The 22,241-nt window shown below is 40.2% G+C and overlaps 1 protein-coding gene across 1 annotated transcript; it reads left to right on the forward strand.

Moving 5' to 3' along the window:
• The first annotated feature begins 189 nt into the window (after window positions 1-189).
• Window positions 190-19,798, forward strand: LOC112119380 (lipoamide acyltransferase component of branched-chain alpha-keto acid dehydrogenase complex, mitochondrial). The gene is made up of 11 exons (XM_026655819.1): window positions 190-272; window positions 5,650-5,773; window positions 5,949-6,024; window positions 7,715-7,896; window positions 13,196-13,323; window positions 13,791-14,034; window positions 15,182-15,348; window positions 15,783-15,860; window positions 17,023-17,214; window positions 17,415-17,486; window positions 19,125-19,798. The coding sequence occupies exons 1-11, from the start codon at window positions 222-224 to the stop codon at window positions 19,290-19,292; spliced, it is 1,482 nt and encodes a 493-aa protein (XP_026511604.1). The 5' UTR covers window positions 190-221; the 3' UTR covers window positions 19,293-19,798.
• Window positions 19,799-22,241: the final 2,443 nt, after the last annotated feature.

The following is a 22,241-nucleotide window of genomic DNA, read 5'->3' on the forward strand; positions in this document are numbered from 1 at the left end:
CCCAGCCACGCCCACGCTGGCCGCCCCGAGTCACAAAGCTCCGCCGCGCCCTAACAAATTGATGCCCCAAGACTTTGCCGCTCCCTAGACCACCGACTGGCTTTGGGAGTGGGCTAGTCCTCTACCCCGATTGGCTGCTGTGTCTGACGCTGTCTTCTGATTGGTTGACGGGTGGGAGGTGTGGGGGGCGTTGTGGGGGCTCCCTCTCTTTCCTGTTTAAGATGGCGGCAGTGAGGGCGCTGAGGAGCTGCTCGCGGACTGCGGGGCGCCTGGTAAGGGGGGCGGGGCGCCTTGGAGCTTATGAGGGGCCAGGTAACGCATGCACCCCCGCCTTCTTGGGTGCGCGGGCCCGCCGGGGAGCCGCTGCCTCTGGCACCTCCTGCCCCGCCTGAGCAGGGGAGAGAGGAAGGTCCCTAGTGGAGAGACGCCCCAGACACCTCCGCTTGCCCCGTAACCCCCCTTTGGACCCCTCCCCATCCCAGACACCCCTGTGCAAGCCTCTCCCGCAGGCCATAGTCCCCTGTCCCAGATACCTCAGACCCGCTGCCCCAGACATCGCAGTGCAGACCTGTCCCTTCCCACAGCCCCATCCCAGGCACCCCAGTATGGACCCCTCCCGGAGGCTATTGCCTCCTGTCTCAGACACTCTAACCCTCCTCCCAGACACCTCAGTGCAGACCCGTCCCTGACAGCCCCCAGCCCCCGGTCCCAGATACCCATGCGGACCCATCCCTGTGCCATAGCTCCCGTCCAAGAATCCCCTGTGCTGACTTGTCCTTTGCCATAGCTGACACCCCACTGGTCCCCATGCCAGAGCCTCCCAGCTTAGACACCCCAATGTGGACCCCTCTCCACCCCATAACCCACCAGCCCAGACATCCCAATGCAGATATTTCCCTACTGTTTCATATCTCTTCAATATACAAACATCTCTACAAGGAAATCCACATCTCAAATACACATTTTCATAAGCCAGTTATACCCTTTTTTAGGTAAGCCTCACAATTATCTGTCCCATTGCATCACCTATATATCCCACACAGATGGCAACTCCCTTCATATACTAATACATCCCTATGTAGGCTATATATGGTCCTTGTGTATGTGTCTTTGCGTCACAATCATGTATGTGTAGCTCCAAAGAGCTGGCATAAGCAGCCTCCTGACTTGCTGGGAGGGGTTCAAACAGTCTGCTTTTAATAAAACCTGTAATCTCGTCAATTAAAAATGTTTTTGCAAAATGATGCTCAGTATTTGCAACTGTCTATATTGAAACCTTTATTGAAGCATGTTGGTGTAGGATTATATGATTGCTATTGTCATGTGGAACTTCACAAAAATGAAAATATCTCATGAGCTTTTCCAAGTGAAAAACCATTTAAAATGAACATATATCCTGCTTTGTGAGAGAAGTGGATATTTTTTGTCCCCACAGCATCGTATCAGCTATAAACAATTATATCCAATTCCATCTAGTCACAGACCTACCAAGTTTTCCCTCTTATTTAGTATCAGGGGGTAGCCGTGTTAGTCTGTATCCACAAAAACAACAAGGAGTCCGGTGGCACCTTAAAGACTAACAGATTATCTGTAACTTTCACTCCATGCATCTGAAGAAGTGAGGTTTTTTACCCACGAAAGCTTATGCCCAAATAAATCTGTTATTCTTATTTAGGATTCACTTAATAATACTGTAGTGAAGGATTTTTGTGACAGTTGTCTAAACAGTTTAGCAATCAACCATTTTTTAGACAATATTCAACTCACTGTAATTGTCAAAGCATTTTGAAAACTCCCGCTTCTTGTTTCTGCGTTGTCTTGTTAGTCGTCTGTCTAATCAGGATGCCTGCTTTTCATATCCAGAGAAAAACTATGTTAAGGTAAAAGTGGTTCTTTTGTATATTTGCATCAGTGAATTATCTGGTCTGTAATTTAGCATTGTCTGTTTAGATTGGATACCTAACTGCATGCATTTTCTCTTATTCTTGGAAGACATTCCATTTCTCTTCCTGAAAACATCCACTGCAAAGAGTCATGAGGGTTGTCAGGATTCAGTAAATATATTTTTGCCTGTAACTTACGTTGAGGTTTCATGATAAAATAATCATAACATTGTGATACCATTTTTATTTTACTGATTTCTATGAAGGCAGCTGTGCACTTTCAAATATAGAAAATGTATTCAAAACAAAATTTAAACAAATATTTTTTTAAAAAAATACTTACCCTGAAGTTCAGTTATGTTCTAGTTCTGAGAGACTGCCGAGACAAGTGAGTTCACAAGGTAGGCATCCTTCGCTGAAAGGCCATAGACTGAACACACTGTGTTCAGACTGGGTTTTGAGATTGAGTGCTTTGCAGTTTAATTTAACTGGTCCCATAACTTTAATTCAGGTCTGTAAAGAGCAACACCTTGCATTGTACCTGCAAACTAACAGTCAATGCAAAGATATGAGCACATGTGTTGTTCCAGCTGCCCCACTTAGGAAGAAAGCAGTGGTATTCTCCGCTAACTGAAGATTTCACATGGATTTAAGTAGTAGCTTTAAGTAGAGTATATAATGGTAATCAAGCCTGAAGGGAATATGGCATCAACTGCTGTTGTGAAGCTAGTAGTATAGTCTCCTGGACAGCTGTAGATTGAGAAAGCACAGGGGCCTCTTTTACCTATCTAGAAATCCAGGAGCAGAATTGGGCCAGCAGAACCATTCTGGAAATAAGTTTAACGTTTGCATGGGAAGACTGTTGTGTTACTATAATTGTCAGACAATGGGTATATCTTCACTGTGCAGTCAACTTGGGCTCTTACCCAGATTTTAGTCCACACCCCATTATCTCCATAGAAAAACTTGTGACCCAGGTTTGGAGGTACTTCACATCCAGGCTAGTTTACATGGCTGAGGGCATAGATTAGAATCTGCTGCTTTCACTTGGGCAGAAACCAGCCCGCTTTACAGTGAGGGTCCAGGTAAAATCACTTGAGTGCTGGTAGTCCTCTAATACCCTTCCTATAGTGCCCCTCAAAGGACAGAAAAGTTCTCCAACAATTGACTGGGAAAGAATCTTAGTGTCTCAGCACAAAGAACCATGGATATGTTCCCAAGTACACACAAGCAAGTGCAGAAACAGAGAGGACACAGTAACATTGGTATGACATATCCTGGGTGTCAAGCACTTGTTTTCATAAATGTTTTCTGGCTTTAGCTAGCCTACAAAGCTTGTTTCGACTCAGTTTCTAACTAAGGCCCAATCCTACAAAGATCAGTGTATGTGTTTAACATTCTTATATTTGTTGGATTATTTAAATGGTACACCTAGTATAGGATTAAAAGAGTGATTCTCTTATTTCATGTCATAATAACATTATTTTGTAATTTGTTCAATGAAACAATAAATATTGCTATAGTGATATTACGCAGTGAAATTACCAGCATCTTTAGTCCATGGATTTGAGCTGTTAAGAAAGTAAGCCCTTATTGTATATGCTGGATGATTCATTTAATATGTTAACTGTTAACCCACCAAGTTTTTTCGTAAAGAATGTGTAGTATTAAAAATCAAAGACAGATTTCATTTAAAACACTGCATTAGTTTTTAATTATTCCTAAAAATGTCAACTCAAGACAGGACTGAAAATCTTCTGTACCAAAACCAGTCTGTTTTTTTGGCAGTGACAGTACTAATTTACTATCTTCAATGGTTACCTAATGTTAAAATCAAATGGAATGCATTCATGAAACTTCAGATTTAGTGATAGTTCAGAGGTTGCTGCTTGTGATCATCTATTCAGGTAAATATTGAGCATTTTCCAGTTAGGGGCTTTATAAGGGAATAGAATTGTATTTTATGTTCTGAATTTATAAGCCTTATTGAGCAAACAATATAGCCATGATCTCAAGTGGGGAGATGTAAACATGTAACAAACAAAAAATCCAAAAATCAGGGCAGAAAAGTCATTCACACTTTACTGGAACATAATCTAACTTGCCATAAACTTTAAACGTTTTCATGAAACAAGAGCTACTGTCGTTTAATATTATTTTGCTGAATTTTTGTCATGAAAATAGGCAGGAAGGAATATTCATAGGGGGAATTAGAAAAATACTCATTCTGGCTCAACAGAGATTGTCTCAGTAACAAGTAGCTAAAAGGTAGCTGAAAATGACATTGGAATGTTGTTAGAGTTAGCCTGTGCAATGTAAATATTGTTTCTGGAAAAAAAGGAAACAGTTATGGGTATTTATATATCAGATCAAATTATATATACTAATATGCATAAGAAATACGTGAACAGTACCTAAAATTCAATATAGCATAGTATTCTGGATTACCTTTCTTATGAAAGGTGTCACATAAAACCAATCCTTTCCTAGTTTATGGGAGAAGTTTAATATTCTTTGTCTATAGGAAGTTAATATGCTTTTCTATTTGTCTGAACTAAGAGAGGGGGAAAAATTAAGTTAAAACACATAATTGCAAACTTTCCCATGCAGGTATCCTGTTTTCTGGATCCTCTAAGAAGATAATTTCTAAATTTTACAGTCTGAGCCACTTGAGGTACATTGTAGCACCTGAGTTTTGTTTTTTAGTAGCAAATCTCAGCAGTTAATTTATTTAAAGTTATTTTTGTTAGCTTTAGGGATCATTTTTAGACAACATAAAACCAGAATAAAATTTAAATAAACATGTTTCCTGCTAAAGTATCAGAGGGATAGCCGTGTTAGTCTGGATCTGTAAAAAGCAACAAAGAGTCCTGTGGCACCTTATAGACTAACAGATGTATTGGAGCATAAGCTTTCGTGGGTGAATACCCACTTCGTCAGACGCATGAGACCCACGAAAGCTTATGCTCCAATACATGCTAAAGTAGTAAACTGGTTTCTGTTTCTAAGGGCTTGGTTTGACTGCCATTGAGGTTAATGATAAAACACCCATTAACTTCAGTGGGAGCACTCTTGGCCTGTAGGCATTTATCCAGAATTACTGCTTCTGTGACTATACAATGCCTCTATATCAAAGAACTTTTCAGGCTATTGTATTGACTCCTGAATTAGGTTTCTGGACTGTATATAATTTCAGATCTAAAGAAAACATGCAAATTATACCCAATGCTAAAATAATTTAATAAAGCTGATGTTAAAGAATAATTACCTGAAGGTATGTGCCAATTCTAGATTATTTTAAATGGGACTGGAAAGGCAGTCGTTTGTGCCCTAGAATCTCAATTACTTTCTAATTAGCACCTCAGATCAACCTGTGATTACTATAAAGTCAAAGAAAAATGTACAGATTTTTTCCCTCACATTAAAAATTCTTTCCAGCATGCATTTTGCATATGAATATTTTAAATGGCTGTACTTGTGTTTAGTGTGTGTATGTAATCTTTGTAAAACATATGCCAGTTGCTTAGAAACAATAACAGCTATATATTTGATGCCAAATCTTGTCATGATTTTTATTCACTAGTGATGACAAAATGCTTGATGTTTTGATGTTTTTGAACTCCCAAGTGTTATATTAGTAAAACTATATAAGTACATATGACAAATAAAGACTGTGCTAATTTAGAATCTGTATACATTATAGAATGTTTTCAAGTGTAATTTAAGACCCCACCTTTTTAATACTTGAGATTTTTTTCCCCTCCAGATCTGTGTTCACCATATTAGATCGTGTAGCAGTGTTCGCTTTATAAAGTCCAAATACATGAGCATATTTGACAAATCTGCATTCAAGTTTAGTCATCAACACAGATTGTTCAAAACATCTGCTAGTAAGTTTTTTTTATATTTAAGTAACTTATTTTACATTCCCATTATGTTAGTAGTTGTGATTTGTGTCTAATTACTAGTACATAATCTAGTATATTTGGTGCATTAACATCTTTCTAGCTGGTATTTTAGATTTAATATTTAACTTGCTATTTTTGTCCGATTATCTGTTTCAAGTTTCAAATGGCCAAATTGTCCAGTTTAAGCTCTCTGATATTGGAGAAGGAATTACAGAGGTGACTGTGAAAGAATGGTAAGTTTAATTTTGTTACTAACATACTCAGAAATTAAAAATGCTTTAATGTCTACATTAATTATCAATAGATTGTGAATAACCTTTTTGTGTTACCTGTGTAGGCTTTTTTTAATTATGTTTGCCACTTTTTGAAGACCCATGCCCTGTATAATCTGAGTTTAATATTCTATTGTTCTACCTCATCATGGACTGCTTTGGGGGAGAGTCCATTATTTAATTACAGCTAAAGGTAGCACTCTCTCTTCCCTCCACAATGACTAGTTTGGGGGTGCAGGAGGTTTAAGTTTGGGCCACATGTGTTAGGCTGAATTTTGGAAAGGAGCTTCTGGCTAGGAAAACCCCAGTTAGGCCCATAATTCCTTTTAAAATGGAAGAACCTAGCACAGAAATCATTCCCAAAACCTCAATGGTAAATTGATTGAATGGAATTGAGACTCCACTAAGGGGAAAGCAGCCATGGAATGCTTTTTGCTCTGTGTCAGCTGGAGGTAGACTCTCCAACTGTATAGGGTTACCATATTTCAACAATCAAAAAAGAGGATGGGAGGAGCCCCGCCCCGTCCTGCCCTAGCCCCGCCCCTGCCCCTTCCACTCCCTCCCACTTTCCGCCCTCCTCAGAACCCCCAACCCTCCCCCCCACTCCTTCTTCCCTGACTGCCCCCTCCTGGGACCCCTGCCCCTAACTGGCACCCAGGACTCTACCCCCTACCTAAGCCTCCCTGCTCCTTGTCCCCTGACTGCCCCCTCCTGAGACCTTCCCCCCACCCTAACTGCCTCCCAGGACCCTACTCCCTACCTGTACCCTGACTGCCCAAAACCTTACACCCCCAACCCCCAGACAGCCCCCCCCAAACTCCCGACCCATCCAACCCTGCTCCCTGTCTCTTGACTGCCCCCTCCAGAACCTCCCTGCAACTTCTCTGACCCCCTGGCCCCCTTACCGTGCCGCTCAGAACAGAGTGCTGCAGAGCAGCGCACTCAGCAGCAGGGGAGGGGGAGCAGGGGGAGGAGGTCCAGACTGCCGGAGGCCCGAGGCGAACGGCCGGCCAGCGATCTGCGAATGCAGGGAGGGGGAGGGAGGGAGGGAGAGAGAGGAGGGGAGTGATCTCAAGTTGCAGGGGAGAGGAGGGGGAAGTGGAGAAGGGGCTCTGGCTGCCAGAGCCCCGTGCGAGTGGCACGATCCGGCCGGCTGCCCTGTCAGCCGCGCACACTCTGCATGGGGGGGAAATCCGGACATTTACAGATTCCCCCCGGACGCTATTTTTAACTCAAAAAAGCCGGACATGTCCGGCAGAATCCGGACAAATGGTAACCCTACAACTGTAGAGCTTCCCTGTCACATATTCATGTTGTCAGGATCAGACCAACCTGTGCTATTAATTAACTCAACATGAGGCTTTTAGTTAGAAATGGTTTGTATACAGTCAAGAGAACACTAATATTTGTAGTAAAATGATAGAACAAATGTATTGTGGGGAAGAATCCCAAGTCATGGTAACATTTTGCATATCAAAGATAGTTCTCCTGTCTATAGGCTGGCAAGAGGTATACAACAGAATACATTCACATTTTAAACAACACATTATATTATACTGTTATTCATAATTGGGTTTATTAAAAGAATACATTGAGACAGTATGATTTTACTCTCATGTGCTATGTAAGCCTATCTTTTCCCCCCCCATAGGTATGTAAAAGAAGGTGATAGTGTGTCTCAGTTTGATAGCATCTGTGAAGTACAAAGTGATAAAGCTTCTGTCACTATCACTAGTCGTTATGATGGCATCATTAGAAAACTCCATTATAATCTAGATGAAATTGCTTATGTTGGAAAACCATTAGTGGACATAGAAACTGATGCTCTGAAAGGTATTGTAAACACTTTTCCTCTTGCATATTAATTTATTTTTGTTGTCAAAACCATCCAGGTATTCAGGGGAATTCAAGATTAAGATTATATTTTTTGCAAAAAATGAATTTAATTAAAATCTATACAATTTAACTTCTGTATATAAGAAACTACACCATGGGTGAGGAACCTACAGCCCGTGGGCCAGACCCAGCCCCTTGCTCATTTTCATCCGGCCCATGGACCACACACGTTCAGCTCACCCGCTGGGAGGGGTGGGGGGGCACGGAGGCTCGGGGCTTCCTGCCCGCAGGGCTGGTGCCGATGGACTGGCGCTGCAAGTGCTGGCTCTCCCTGCCGCGAGCGGGGGGGGGGAAGCTCTGAGTCTTGGTGCCCTCCTCTCTCCCCCTTCTCACCCACCTCCCCCCGGCGGGGCTGGAGCCATGAGCACCAGCTTGCCCCGCTGCAGGGGGGGAAGAAGCCCCTAGCCTCCGTGCCCCCCCGGGCAGGGAGTTGAACATGTGTGGCCCACCATTGATTTTTTGGATGAATCAATGGCCCCTGACACAAAAAAGGTTCCCCACCCCTGTACTACATAAAGTAGAACAGTGGTGCATGCATTTAAATATTATCAACATTCTTTTTACCTTTTTTATACCAAAAAAAAAAAAATAGAAAAAAATCCAAAGTTGTTGGTGGTAGAGTTTGAAATTTTCAAGTCAGACAATTCAAAATCATGGTTCCCACAAAAATCGTAACAGCTCCATTCTACATAGAGGCATGCAATTTTATATCCTATACAATAAACAATATTGCATCTGCACAAGGGGATGTATTACTTTGGGAATCGAAACTTTAAGTTTCAACTAGTTTGTGCTTTTAAAATCAGCCACAATACTGCAATGATATACTGGCAGTTTTGCATTCTTGTACATATCTAGCCCAAGAGATAGAGTCAGGAGTTGGGGTGCATGGCAAATGACCCTAATTCTCTCCTGAAGATTAGGGATGAAACTCCCATGAAGTCTGTGGGAGTTTTGCCATTGGCTTCACTGGAGCCGGGATTTCAATCTAGGGGTTTTGCCTCTGTATATCCTGCTTATGTAGATTTTCCAGGCTTTGCATGGTTGGGAGGGCTGTGTGTAATATTTATTGACTAAGGCTCGGTGTTTAAACTTCCATATAGGATTTTTTTAAAACAATTTTAAGAGGAGGATGCATTTGTTTGTCCTCTGTCTGTAAATAACTATCAGACAGACTAGTATCAGGGGGTAGCCATGTTAGTCTGTATCCACAAAAACAACAAGGAGTCCAGTGGCACCTTAAAGACTAACAGATTTATTTGGGCATAAGCTTTCGTGGGTAAAAATCCTCACTTCTTCAGATGCATGGAGTGAAAGTTACAGATGCAGGCATTATATAATGACACATGAAGAGAAGGGAGTACCTCACAAGTGGAGAACCAGTGTTGATAGGGCCAATTCAATCAGGGAGGATGTAGTCCACTCCCAATAATAGATGAGGAGGTGTCAATTCCAGGAGAGGAAAAGCTGCTTCTGTAGTGAGCCAGCCACTCCCAGTCCCTATTCAAGCCCAAATTAATGGTGTTAAATTTGCAAATGAATTTTAGTTCTGCTGTTTCTCTTTGAAGACTATTTCTGACATTTTTTTGTTCAAGAATAGTTACTTTTAAATCTGTTATAGAATGTCCAGGAAGATTGAAGTGTTCACCTTCTGGCTTTTGTATGTTACCATTCCTGATGTCCGATTTGTGTCCATTTAGTCTTTTACGTAGGGATGTCCGGTTTGGCCAATGTACATGGCAGAGGGGCATTGCTAGCACATGATGGCATATATAACATTAGAAGACATGCAGGTGAATGAGCCCTTGATGGTCTGGCTGATGTGGTTGGGTCCTCAGATGGTGTCGCTAGAGTAGATATGGGGACAGAGTAGGCAACGAGGTTTCCTACAGGGATTGGTTCCTGGGTTGGTGTTTCTGTGCTGTGGTGTGTAATTGCTGGTGAGTATTTGCTTCAGGTTGGGGGTTGTCTGTAAGCGAGGACTGGCCTGCCTCCCAAGGTCTCTGAGAGTAAGGGATCGTTTTCCAGGATAGGTTGTAGATCGTTGATAATGCGCTGGAGAGGTTTTAGCTGGGGGCTGTACGTGATGGCCAGTGGTGTTCTGTTATTTTCATTGTTGGGCCTGTCCTGTACTAGGTGATTTCTGGGTACCTGTCTCGCTCTGTCAATCTGTTTCCTCACTTCTCCAGGTGGATATTGTAGTTTTAAGAATGCTTGATAAAGATTTTGTAGGTGTTTGTCTCTGTCTGAGGGATTGGAGCAAATTTGGTTGTATCTTAGGGCTTGGCTGTACTCAATGGATCGTGTGATGTGTCCTGGATGTAAACTGGAGGCATGTAGGTAAGTATAGCGGTCAGTAGGTTTCCGGTATAGGGTGGTGTTTATGTGACCATCACTTATTTGCACTGTAGTGTCCAGGAAGTGGATCTCTTGTGTGGACTGGTCCAGGCTGTGGTTGATGGTGGGGTGGAAATTGTTGAAATCCAGGTGGAATTCTTCAGTGGCCTCTTTTCCATGGGTCCATATGATGAAGATGTCATCAATGTAGCGCAAGTAGAGGAGGGGCGCTAGGGGACGAGACTAATATTTTCTTAGGGGCAAAAAGATAGATTTGAGTTAGTTCAAGAAAAATGGATGATTTTCTTTTTGCTCTGTGATCTCTAGGAGGGGCTAAAGTTTTTCTTTTATTCAGCTATCTATTAAAAATATCCCTATATTAGCTTATTTTCTAATAACAGAGAAGGGGTTGCATTTCCATTGGGTAGCTGTATATTGAAAAAGAAGCCTTCAGTTCCACGATGAACTCACTAAAAATAAATTAGTGGTCCAGTTTTGCATAATATCTTTGTATTTGGTACCAACCTAGCTATGGTTTGTGGGAAGGAGAATAAAATTAAGTATTGGTTATCTTAGGGGTCCACCAGATGTCTTGTTGAATAATTATATTATACTTGTAACAGTGAAATGTTTTTAAGAACCTAGATGAATTACTAGTCTAAGTCCTACTGACATTCAGAGTCACTGAGATGTTTTTTAAAATGTTACCTTAAATCTCTAAAGTGATAATCTCAAGTGAAACCACAATAATGAAACATACTTGTGAAAAGGATAATAAAATCTATTTTATGTAAATTTATGATAACCCAAATTCTATAATTTGGGTTATGTACAATATGATGGTAAATTTGCAACTGTTACTTGTTTTCTTTTCATGTGATGGCAAATGCCACAAATCACACAGTAGCAAAGTATACACTCTCCCCAGACTTCCGGCTTCCAAAGGTATTGGAGAGAATTACAATAACTTCTGAGCGCTGCAATATATCAGAGAAATGTAAACAACTGCAGCTCTAAACTTCAACACTGGGGACAGTTTCAATTGTTGGAACTTTTGTTACCCGTCAGAACACACACACTTCTGAGCTATCTTTTATTTTAGGGAGTAAAATGCAAGGAACTAACTAGAATTTCAAATAAAATAATGACTGTTTAGTAATTTATTTAAATATCACATAGATACCTTAAATCTTTATTTGCAAATAAGCTTTTTTAACTTGACGTGGCATTAATCACTTTAATAATATCTAACACTGTTGTGTATTTTTCTGATCCACTTCTAAATGTATTAACATTAATTACATTTAAATTACTTCAGGTAAAGTGAAATACCTTAGTAGCAGTATTATTGCCAAAAGAAAAAAATCCTATATATGTTTAAACACAGTTTTATCTCCATAATCATTTAGTTTTTTACACTAGAATGGGATTTTTTTACTGTTCATACAGTCAGTTAGAGATTAGAAAATCCATAATTTCTTGAGGTTAATTCTCTTCCTGAGTGTGTTTTTAAAAAATGACAAAACTGCTTGATTTGATCTAGTGATTGTTTTTAAAAAGTCCCAAAATGGACAGTTTCTTATAAGGTTTCCTGTGATGTTTTGGGGTCCATCCAGACCAGTAAGGAGTTTTGTCATTGCCTGCCTTGTAACTTGGAGGGCCTTTGTGCTGTGCAGCTATGGGTTCAATTCCCTGACACCAGTAGTCTACCCACAAGCATAAGGTCTTACCTTGGCTCTCACCAGTGTAGTTATTCTTTGCAGAGAAGATACCAACTGCCCTCCAGGTCCCAAGTCTCCCCAAATAAATCCTCCCTGAGTTCTGAATTACCAGATACTTGGTGTGTTCCCTTCTGGTTCATCACCCCTGAAGTCATGAAAACATTCTTCCAGTTAGCTCACTATGGCATACACACTCCACACAGTTTGCACACTGGGCACCTGCTTGGGATGAAAATAAACAAAGTTTATTCAATAGAAAAGCCATAGATTCAAAGATGGAATAGTAAGGAACAGCAAACATATATATGAGCAATACAGAAAACAAACATAAAGACACAACCTCAAGCTTTTCACTTTCATAGCAGATAAAACCCCTTTTCTAATAAGAGTTACTTGTTGCCTTAAACAGTTTCCAAGCCTACCTGTAGGAGGGATCGAGACAGTCCTTCAAATTCTGGATGATCTTCAGTACAAACTCCTTCCATTTTAAAAGGGGTGGCAGTTTTTTTCTTCAGTCATTACAGATATTCAAAGTGGAGAAAACTCTCTCCTTTCTTAGTTTCTGAAGACTGGGGTTTCTTTTCACTTTCAAGCTGTTCCCATTTGCTTTGATGATTCCTCATTGTTTACTCCTGGGCTGGACAAGGGCCTGGTGTATGCAGTGTAGTAGCCATGTCAGTCCCAGAGAAAGGTCAAGGTGAGTGAGGTAATATCTTTTATTGGACCAACTTCTGTTGGTGAGAGAGACAAGCTTTCAAGCTACACAGAGCTCTTCCTCAGGTCTGAGAAATGTACTCAGAATGGCACAGCTAAATACAAGATAAAACAGATCAAGATCTCTAGATAAAGACTATTCAAGGTGAAGGGACCATTCAAGGTGAAGTGACTAGGTGCTTGAAACCAGTGTCTTGTGGTTGGGGAGATAGCCCCTCCCTTCCGGAGTGCTTCATCACCCCGTTGTGAGGTAATGCTGAAGTTGAACCAGAGTTACAATTACCGTTTATATCTATATCTCTATATCTGTCTATATGTGTGTGTATATATCTATATGTGTGTATGTGTGTGTATATATATATATATATATATTCATAACCATAACCTGTATACATATCTCTATTTTAATCAAAACCACTTTGAGCAATGTAGTAAAGTTAAAGCAGTTTTTATATTATTTTCAGATGTAGCCTCAGAAGAGGATGTTGTTGAGACACCTGCTGTGTCTCACGAAGAACATACACACCAAGAGATAAAAGGCCACAAAACACTGGCAACCCCTGCTGTCCGTCGCCTTGCCATGGAAAACAATGTAGGATTGTGTTCTATTGAAGCCAGCTCTGTTTTATATCCATTGCTTGTATATTAGTCTGACTTCATCTGGGAGGGCAATAAAACTCGAATGTTATTGAAAGCTGGTGGTGAATTGCCAGGGAACAACAATGAAAAAAGTTGTTGATAAATGTCTTGCTTCAAATGAACAGTGTTTCACTGTTGAAGCTGTGAACTGCTTGTATATAATATTTCTCCTATAAGAAAAAAGTACCGTTTAAATAATCATTATTCTGCCTTAATATATATATGTAATTAAGGACACAGAGGGTCTTTCAGAAAGTTTAGATAGTGTTTGAGCAGATACTAAGTCACAAGAAGGTATTAACCTGAGGAATGTTACTCGAGTACCTGTAACATTTTTGTATTTATAATCCAATTACAACATATAATTTCTCTACTTGTGCTATATAGCAAAAGTTCTATAGTTTGTTATATACTTTTCAGATTAAACTGAGTGAAGTTGTTGGAACAGGGAAAGATAACCGCATCCTTAAAGAAGATATTCTCAATTATTTGGCCAAGCAGACGGGAGCTATTTTACCTCCATCACCAAAACCTGAAATTATCCCACCATTACCAAAATCGGAGATTGCGCCAGCTGCTCCAAAGGACAAAGGAACTAAAATTCCTATATCCATTTCCAAGCCCATCGTGTTTGCAGGGAAAGATAAAACTGAGGCTGTGACAGGTAAAAACATAAATGCAATCATGAAGTAGCACTCATAGTTGATATAGCTTCTAAATAATTAGTCAGTGAATGATAACATTTAAATTGATTCTCCTATTCCCATTGACGGAGAGCCAGCTTTCATCTTGTAATCACACTAGTGTTGGGAGACAATGAGAATCAGGAAAGGTAAGTGTGCTTTGCAGAAAGGAGGAGTTTGAAATAATTTTTCAAATGGTGGTCAGACAGGGTTGTCAGTGTTCTTCTCTGGCACTGTGTGGTTTCATCATGTTCTCTGCTAGTAGCATCGGGCTGTGACTTGCACCTGTTCATTTTAAATTCTGTTTTTTTAACTGTGCATTATGAACATCTAAAAACATTTTGTGCAAAATTTTGGAAATAGGTACTCTGGAATTCTTCAAACAGTATTGCAAATACTATTCCTATAGAAATCATTATGTAATTTATTAGCAGGATCAATGAGTAGGATTGTTTATGTGTGATGTAATCAGTCTTGCCATGTAGAGCTCCCAATCTAAGATGGGCACAGATAAGACAAGATGCACTGGGAGAGCAAATTACATTTCTGTTTTCCTCAGTTACATAATATTTGGGCTAGAAAAGATGAAAAGACTGATGCAGCTTAACATTTGTGGGCCTTGCACACAAGGTTAGCCTGTAGGAATGATCTAGAGGCAGATGCTAGGATACGGAAATAATTCCAAACATTTGGGGCAGCATAAATTCATTACTGAAGTTATTGGGTACCTGCTTCAGGTGTATAACGAGTCTCCCCATCAATATTTTCACACTCATGGTAAAATTCCGATTGTATACAAAGAGACAAGGTGGGTGAGGTAGTGTCTTTTATGGGACCAGCTTCTGTTGGTGAGAGAGACAAGCTTTTGAGCTTACACGGAGCTACTCTTCTTCAGGTCTGGGAAAGGTACTCAGAGTGTCCAGTTGTATCCAGTGCTATTTTAGTAGCTCTCGGTGTAGTACTAAAGTAACTTGGTGCCCAAGCAAGAATGATCATAAGTGGATTCTATCCCAACTTTTGAAAGAAAGATTTATAGTTTTTCAAACAAAACTGAACGTTAGAAACTGACTAACTCTAAAGTTTCTAAAAGCTTTTTATTGGTAAAAGCACCCATTGAATATTTTTCAGGCTTTCACAAGGCAATGGTAAAGACCATGACTGCTGCATTGAAGATTCCTCACTTTGGTTATTGTGATGAGATTGACTTAACTCAGCTCGTTCAATTGAGAGAAGAATTGAAACCTCTAGCACAAGTTCGTGGAGTTAAACTCTCCTTTATGCCTTTCTTCATAAAGGTGAGTCATAGCTGCATGTCAGAACAGGATTCCTGATGGCATATACTGTTGACACCAAAGGACATAGTGGGGAGGAAAGAAAAACTTGCTTTTCTTCTGCATTTTTTCATTTAGTTTCATCCAGCTTTTTTAATTGTCTTTTTATTTTATCCCTCTCATCATTACAATCAGCAACACACAAAAACCCTCTTTAGTTCTACAGTGAGAACTCTTCTTGCTTACAGTAACCCGTTCCCTTTACCTATCTAGGTACTTGTATGGATCTCCAGAGTATTTCAAAATAGAAATTAGAGTAACCTAGACAAACACTTGATTGCATTCTGGATATTACAAGCTGCCTGAGGTACACTCATCCTGCCCCTTCCTTTCTCCATTGGGTGATAAGAGTATTAAGAGAGGTCTTAGTGTTAATATTGTTTTTTTATGTTTAACAGGCAGCTTCTCTGGGATTATTGCATTATCCTATTCTTAATGCGTCTGTGGATGAAAACTGTCAAAATATCACATACAAGGTTTGTGCAATTTTATGAAAATACTCCTGTGCCAAAAAAGTAATGCTCCTCCAAGCATCTAATAATCAGGGCTCTTTTTCAGTACAAATAAATTAACTTTTTTTGAATGGAAAAGGGGGAAAACAATAGATCCCAAAGCAATTCTTAAGTACTGTGATGGAAAATGATCCATACACCACCACCTCTATCTAATATCAAAATGGATTGAATGGAGAGGGCTAGATTAATGCAAATGATGCTATTTATATAGCGCCTGCTAAGAAAGACATGCCACTGCTAGCCATATTAGCAACCTGCTCTCTTGCTCTTCTTTCTGACAAGGAGCCAAGCAGTCCCAAACCATAACCCATAAAAATTTAGGGGTAGAAATGTTTTGTTACTGTGGCAATGGTGACACTGTTCTGTCTATCAACCCTGATGTCTTAAATAAGTCACCTTTCTACTTAAAAAAAAAAAATGGGATTTTCTTGGTATGACAGAAAGCAGGAAGCTTGACATGCAACATAGAAAATATAGGGAGTTTGTGGTCAGGGCTATCCAGAATACACGTTTTGCATGGATTTATTTTGTGCTTGTGAACGGTACTGGGTAGATGGTCCTGAGGACTGAACTCCTATATTTACAGAAATGATATAGCACAGGTGTCAGCAATTCAAGCTTCCCTTGAACTGTCTTACTCCACATCTCTGAGACTTACTCTTTCTGAATCACTTCAGAGGATGAAAGGGCAGTTCAGTCTCTGTTTCCTTTAAATTCATGGTCTCACTGCTGAGACTGACAGCATGGGTGATAGTTTTTATTGTTACGATGTGTGCACAGATTTGTTAACAGAATAAAGAATTCATATTTCCAAGGGGATGTCGAACTCAGGATCCTAAATTTCCTAGATTTAAACTCCCCAAAAATAGTTTGGAGGTTGCCTTTACTGTTCCAGAATTATATAGAGAGTACCAAAGAGACTTGTCTTTAAAAAATTCAAATCTGCATAGAGTGTGGTTTATTCTGAACAGAAACTTCCTTAGTGGAAATACTGAAAACAATATTTTAGCACTTTAGTTTGTATAAAATAAAGCTAATTCATATTTCCTTTTTTTGCATTAACTTACATATAATGTATGGTTGGTTAGTGAAACTTACTGTATTGTAACTGAATATATTGTAGGCTTCTCACAACATTGGAGTTGCTATGGACACAGAACAAGGCTTGATTGTCCCTAACGTGAAAAATGTTCAGGTCTGTAGCGTGTTTGAGATTGCTTCTGAATTAAATCGCCTTCTGACCTTGGGCTCTGCAGGCCAGTTGGGAACAAATGACCTCACTGGGGGAACATTCACTCTCTCCAATATTGGCACAGTGAGTTAAAAAAATGTTTTTACATTGAAAAAATTGGTTAAAAAATAACTACTACCTGTTACATTGATAAATGTGTAATTGTTAGAAAAAAGTGTTTTCTATAACAAATATTACAGTACAGCATACAAGAAACATGCTGCTACTGCAAATGGGCACTCTTGGAATATTCTTGAGCTAATTTTCTTGGTTTCCCTTTTTAGATTGGTGGTACCTATGCCAAACCAGTGATACTACCTCCTGAAGTAGCTATTGGTGCTCTTGGAAAGATACAGGTATGTGTATGTTGATCTAACTACAAAGACACAAGTGTTTGTACTGTAGTAAGACCATGTTCAATTAAAACTTTGCATTTCGTCTACCTTCGATACAGTAGAACCTCATAGTTACGAACACCTCGGAAATGGAGGTTGTTCGTAACTCTGAAATGTTCGTACCTCTGAACAAAACTTTATGGTAGTTCTTTCAAAAGTTTAGAGCTGAACATTGACTTAATACAGCTTTGAAACTTTACTATGCAGAAGAAAAATGCTGCTTTTAACTATCTTAATTTAAATGAAACAAGCACAGAACTAGTTTCCTTACATTTTTTAGTAGTTTACATTTAACACAGTACTGAATTTTATTTGTTTCTGGGGGTTTTGGGGGTGGGGTGTTCATCTCTACTGCTGCCTGATTGCATACTTCTGGTTCCAAACGAGGTGTGTGGTTGACTGGTCAGTTCGTAACTCTGGTGTTCGTAACTCTGAGGTACTACTGTACATTGTTCTTACTGAAAGCATTTTTTCTACAAGATGTGGAAGAAGGACACCATGTAAACTTTGTAAATGAAATCTTACAATGTTTTTATAAGACTTAAAAGGCTGAGCACAGACAAAAATTATAAACAAAAATCTTTTGTCTCTGGCTCGGGATTGTCTACCAGAAGTCCATTATATTCACCTCATGCTGTTTTTATTTAACTTGTTGGCTTCTAGGTATAAAAGAAAAAAATTAGATTATATTCTGATATTTGTAGGGGTTTTATAATACCATCTTTGTTCAGAAAGAATACTTGCAGGGTTTCAAACCAGGAGAACACTTGAAACAAATTGCTTCTGATATTTAAGTTTTGTTACGTGATCCAGAGATTTAAATCTATCTAAGAACTTTGTACAGTCAGATAAATACATTTGGTAGTGTAGACAAGCAAAAAACCAAAACAGACCCTCCCCCTACATTTCTTAGTGGATAATACTTTTCATATATTTCCCCTATGCCTTTTTGAGCTTTTAGGGAAGGTTTGGGAGGCATGTGTCACCTCAGCACCAAAGGTTCAATCAACTTCTCTAGCACAGTGGTCCCCAAACTTTTCAGAGTTATACCTCCCTTATCCCTGTCCGCGCCCCCTGGGGCCAGGAGTGGGACCGCAGCTCCCCTGAGGGGCTGAAGGGGACGCGGATGAGGGTAAGGGGGCCAAGGCTCAGGCTGCAGCTCAGGGCAGATCTGGGGCCAAGACCAGGGCTGGGTGCCATGGCCAGGAGCCAAGGCTGGGGGCAGGGCCAGAGCAGAGCGGGGAGTGATGCTGGGTGGTGTTCCCTCCCTGCCCCACGTGGGGGCTGGTCCAGGCCCAGCCATGCCCCCCAAATGTTCCTTCATGCCCGTGTAGGGAGCGCGCCCCACAGTTTTGGGACCTTTGGTCTAGCAGGATAATTTGGAGTCAGGGAGGAATTAAGATAAACTCAACAGGATTGCTTAGGAGTGGTAGGTGGTAATTCTGTTTGAGACCCACTACATAAACAATTGGGGGGAAATCTGTGTTCTCTTAATTGAAATACTACTCTATATTTGCTCTAGCAATTGTTAAGACAAGAATCATGTTTGTATAGTTTCTTTCATCAGGTTCCTATTTTCTTCCCTTCTCTTCTTTCTAGGTTCTTCCCCGATTTAATGGTAATGGGGAAGTATTTAAAGCACAGATAATGAATGTGAGCTGGTCAGCTGATCATAGAATTATTGATGGAGCTACAATGGCCCGTTTTTCTAACTTGTGGAAATCCTATTTGGAGAACCCTGCTTTCATGCTGCTAGATCTTAAATAAAGAACACTAATGCCAGAACACATCCTTAAACTTCAGGGGAATAAACTCGATAATTATAAAAGCTAGCTATGCTAGCATATGTCCGTTTTCTTATTATATAATTATATTATGTGGTTGAAAGGTCTCAAGAGCCTATGTCAGTCTATTGATAACCTGTTCCATTCTTTTCAATTAAAATGAGTAGTTCTGTAGTTTATTCTATGGGAGGCTGTCATACTTAATAGGTCATAGTGTGACTTCTAAATGTGATGGGGGGAAGTATTTAGTGCCTGACTGTGATAATATGTGCTGACTGCCACTAAGCTGACATTACTGAAAGACAGATATCTACATGTCTGCAGTACTTTTAAACTGCTTATTCTGGATAGAAGGGAAGTTACGTCGCAATTATTCCTGGTTGAAAACAGGAATTTATTTTAACAAATCTAATGGAATATTTCCAAGTTCCTGAAAGAAATTATGCAGAAATAATGTACAAATAAAATGTCTTTATGATTATCTTTAAAGATGTCCAGTGGACTTTTTATTGTTTAATGGTGCTAATGTTTCCTCTAGTCCTCTTATACATAGAAAGTTCTTAGCACAGGTACTCAGTATCAGGTGACAATGGAAGATGACAATATCCCCCAAAATTTACTTCCTGCACAGTTTCAGAATATTTACTTGTATCCAACAACTCTTTGTAATAACTCTGTAGAACTGTCTTGCAACACACTCTAGTAGGCTGAAAGTATGTAGGATTGTTTACATACTCTAAGACTTTTCTTCTGGGAAGCAACATCCTGCAAAAGGATGCCATGACTAGGTTTTCCATCACTAAACAAATAACTGCTTACCACCATTGTTTATAATTACCATAACCTAGCAAACAGCTACTGTGCTCTAAAAGACTGTCGTCACCTTGCACATGACAGCTATTGTTTGTTCAGATACCAAGGTGTAACAGATCAATATTTGATATGAAATAGAATCTGTGTAAACAGCGCATAAGAATTAGATAAATCCTCTCTAAACTCATATGCAAGGCAGACAGTCAATAGGATTCAGGTTAGCACCCCCAGGACAAATAGCATATATGTTGTTTTAGGCTAAAACAATGGACAGTGGGAATGCTGGTTTGCAAATAAGATGCAAAGAAAAACCATTGTGCGCATACACTTTCCAGAGAACGCTGAGTTGCAAAAACAATACAGGATCACTGTAATGTAACCAAACAATTTGGGGAAGTCAAAAAGGACATTTCATAAGAGACTAATCTCCTCTCTGGAGGGTACATCTGGCTGAATACCTTTGTGGATAAGACCCTGTGGTGAGTAGATATAAGTAACCTGAAAGGTGTAACTGAGGGACCATGAGAAGGAAGGGAGGAAGATGCAAGACCTGATGTGCTAACTGCTTAAGGGGGCGAGGAAGAAACTCTCAAGCTGTGGGGAGAGGATATACACCAGAAATATAAGCTGCTACTCATGTTCCTATGCACAATGGTTTCTTTCTGTATTAGCTTTTGCAGTGTAAGACAAGATTCGTTTTAATCTGATTTTTCTATTAATAAAACTTATGACAGGCTTTGTGCTTTGGATCTTTTTATTTGGGAATTTCATGCAGACAATCCTGAACAGGAGAATAAATCTTCCTATTCGAGATCACAAAGAAGGGGTGCTTGGAGTCTACCGCTCGTGAGACTTAGCAAAAGGACATGGACTAAAGGCTACTCACCTATCATTTGTGTTGCTGTAAGGGCTGCAATCCAAATGATGCATGTGAAAACCTTATGACTATGGATGAGAACCAAATTGAAGGGCTGAAGGAATGATACAACATGATAGGTGCCTTAGAAATACCTTAGATAGATTAAACTACTCTGCCAGCAAAGGGAGCCAGATTTCTATTTTTGTCTGTCAAATCCTTAACAAAATGGGCAGTCTATCTTCTGCAATCATCTCTACTTATCTGAGTAGTTAATTAAATCAGGAAGGAAATTTAAGTATTTTGTGTATTTAAGAGAAGTTTTCAATAACTAGATCAGAAAAAAATCTTAGAGGATTGAAAAGTGAGTACAGTTGGTATCTATAAATGGATGTGGGGGGAACTAACAGGGATCAGGGGGTTAGTGATGGATTATGGAGCCTTTTACCTTCACATGGAACCAGTTCTAATCTGGCCCAGGTTGGTAGTGACAGGAAAGCATTGTCATTTGATGAGGATTTGACATAGTGATTATGAATCCACATTACAAAAACTGTCTTCACAAGCGGCACTCTTGGGCAATGTCATTGAGGACATAGTTTTACTGATTCTCTTTCAAGCAGTGAGCTGTGATTTCTGTCCTGTTCTGTCCTGTTCTTCTGTCCTGTCTCTCTTGGGATCCAATGTGCTGTGGGCAAGATGGGCAGAGCTGGGGACTGGGTGCACAATTCCCTTAAACCCATTGGGAATCAGTGCAGCGGTTAGACTTCACAGGAGGTCCCAGGGATGCCTGTGGTTGGGACTGTGCTTTCAGGGAGCTCAAGGAGTGGGGGGTCCTGAGCCAGCGCAGAGGCACAGAATCTCGAGATAGAGCTCTCCAGAAGCCATATCTGAGATGTGCTCAAATCTTGGAGGATCCATGAGGTTGTGGCCTGCTTTTTTGGGGTAGAGAGACAAACCCCACTTACCTAAAAGTTCACCTTTAATATTTATCAGATGGAATTATCATGCAGAGAGGAGCCCAATCAAGTACTGCTTGGGTGGGAGTGTAGAAGCGGAGGGACAGCAGCATCTCCTATGCAAGTTCCCCTTTCCCCTGATCCTGTGGAAACCTCTGTGCAGGTGCTCTGAACTGTTGGGATTTCTGACTGAAAAGGGAGTGGAGCGGGAGACCACTCACCATTGCATCACATCTCTTTATTTCCACTGGGGTTGTGAAGCCTAATATAGTGATGATCTTGTCATACTGGTTGTACACTGGTT

Source organism: Terrapene carolina, unplaced genomic scaffold (genome assembly GCF_002925995.2).
Source record: "Terrapene carolina triunguis isolate 2854851 unplaced genomic scaffold, T_m_triunguis-2.0 Scaffold211, whole genome shotgun sequence".
In the NCBI taxonomy this organism is placed as follows: domain Eukaryota; kingdom Metazoa; phylum Chordata; order Testudines; family Emydidae; genus Terrapene; species Terrapene triunguis.

What these genes read in the sequence shown, in the direction of transcription:
- LOC112119380 (XM_026655819.1), top strand. Translation starts at nt 222, where the DNA reads ATGGCGGCAGTGAGGGCGCTGAGGAGCTGCTCGCGGACTGCGGGGCGC. An exon ending in CTCTCTCCAATATTGGCACA is followed by an intron (nt 17,215 to 17,414) that starts GTGAGTTAAAAA and finishes TTCCCTTTTTAG; the next exon opens with ATTGGTGGTACCTATGCCAA. An exon ending in GTGCTCTTGGAAAGATACAG is followed by an intron (nt 17,487 to 19,124) that starts GTATGTGTATGT and finishes TCTTCTTTCTAG; the next exon opens with GTTCTTCCCCGATTTAATGG.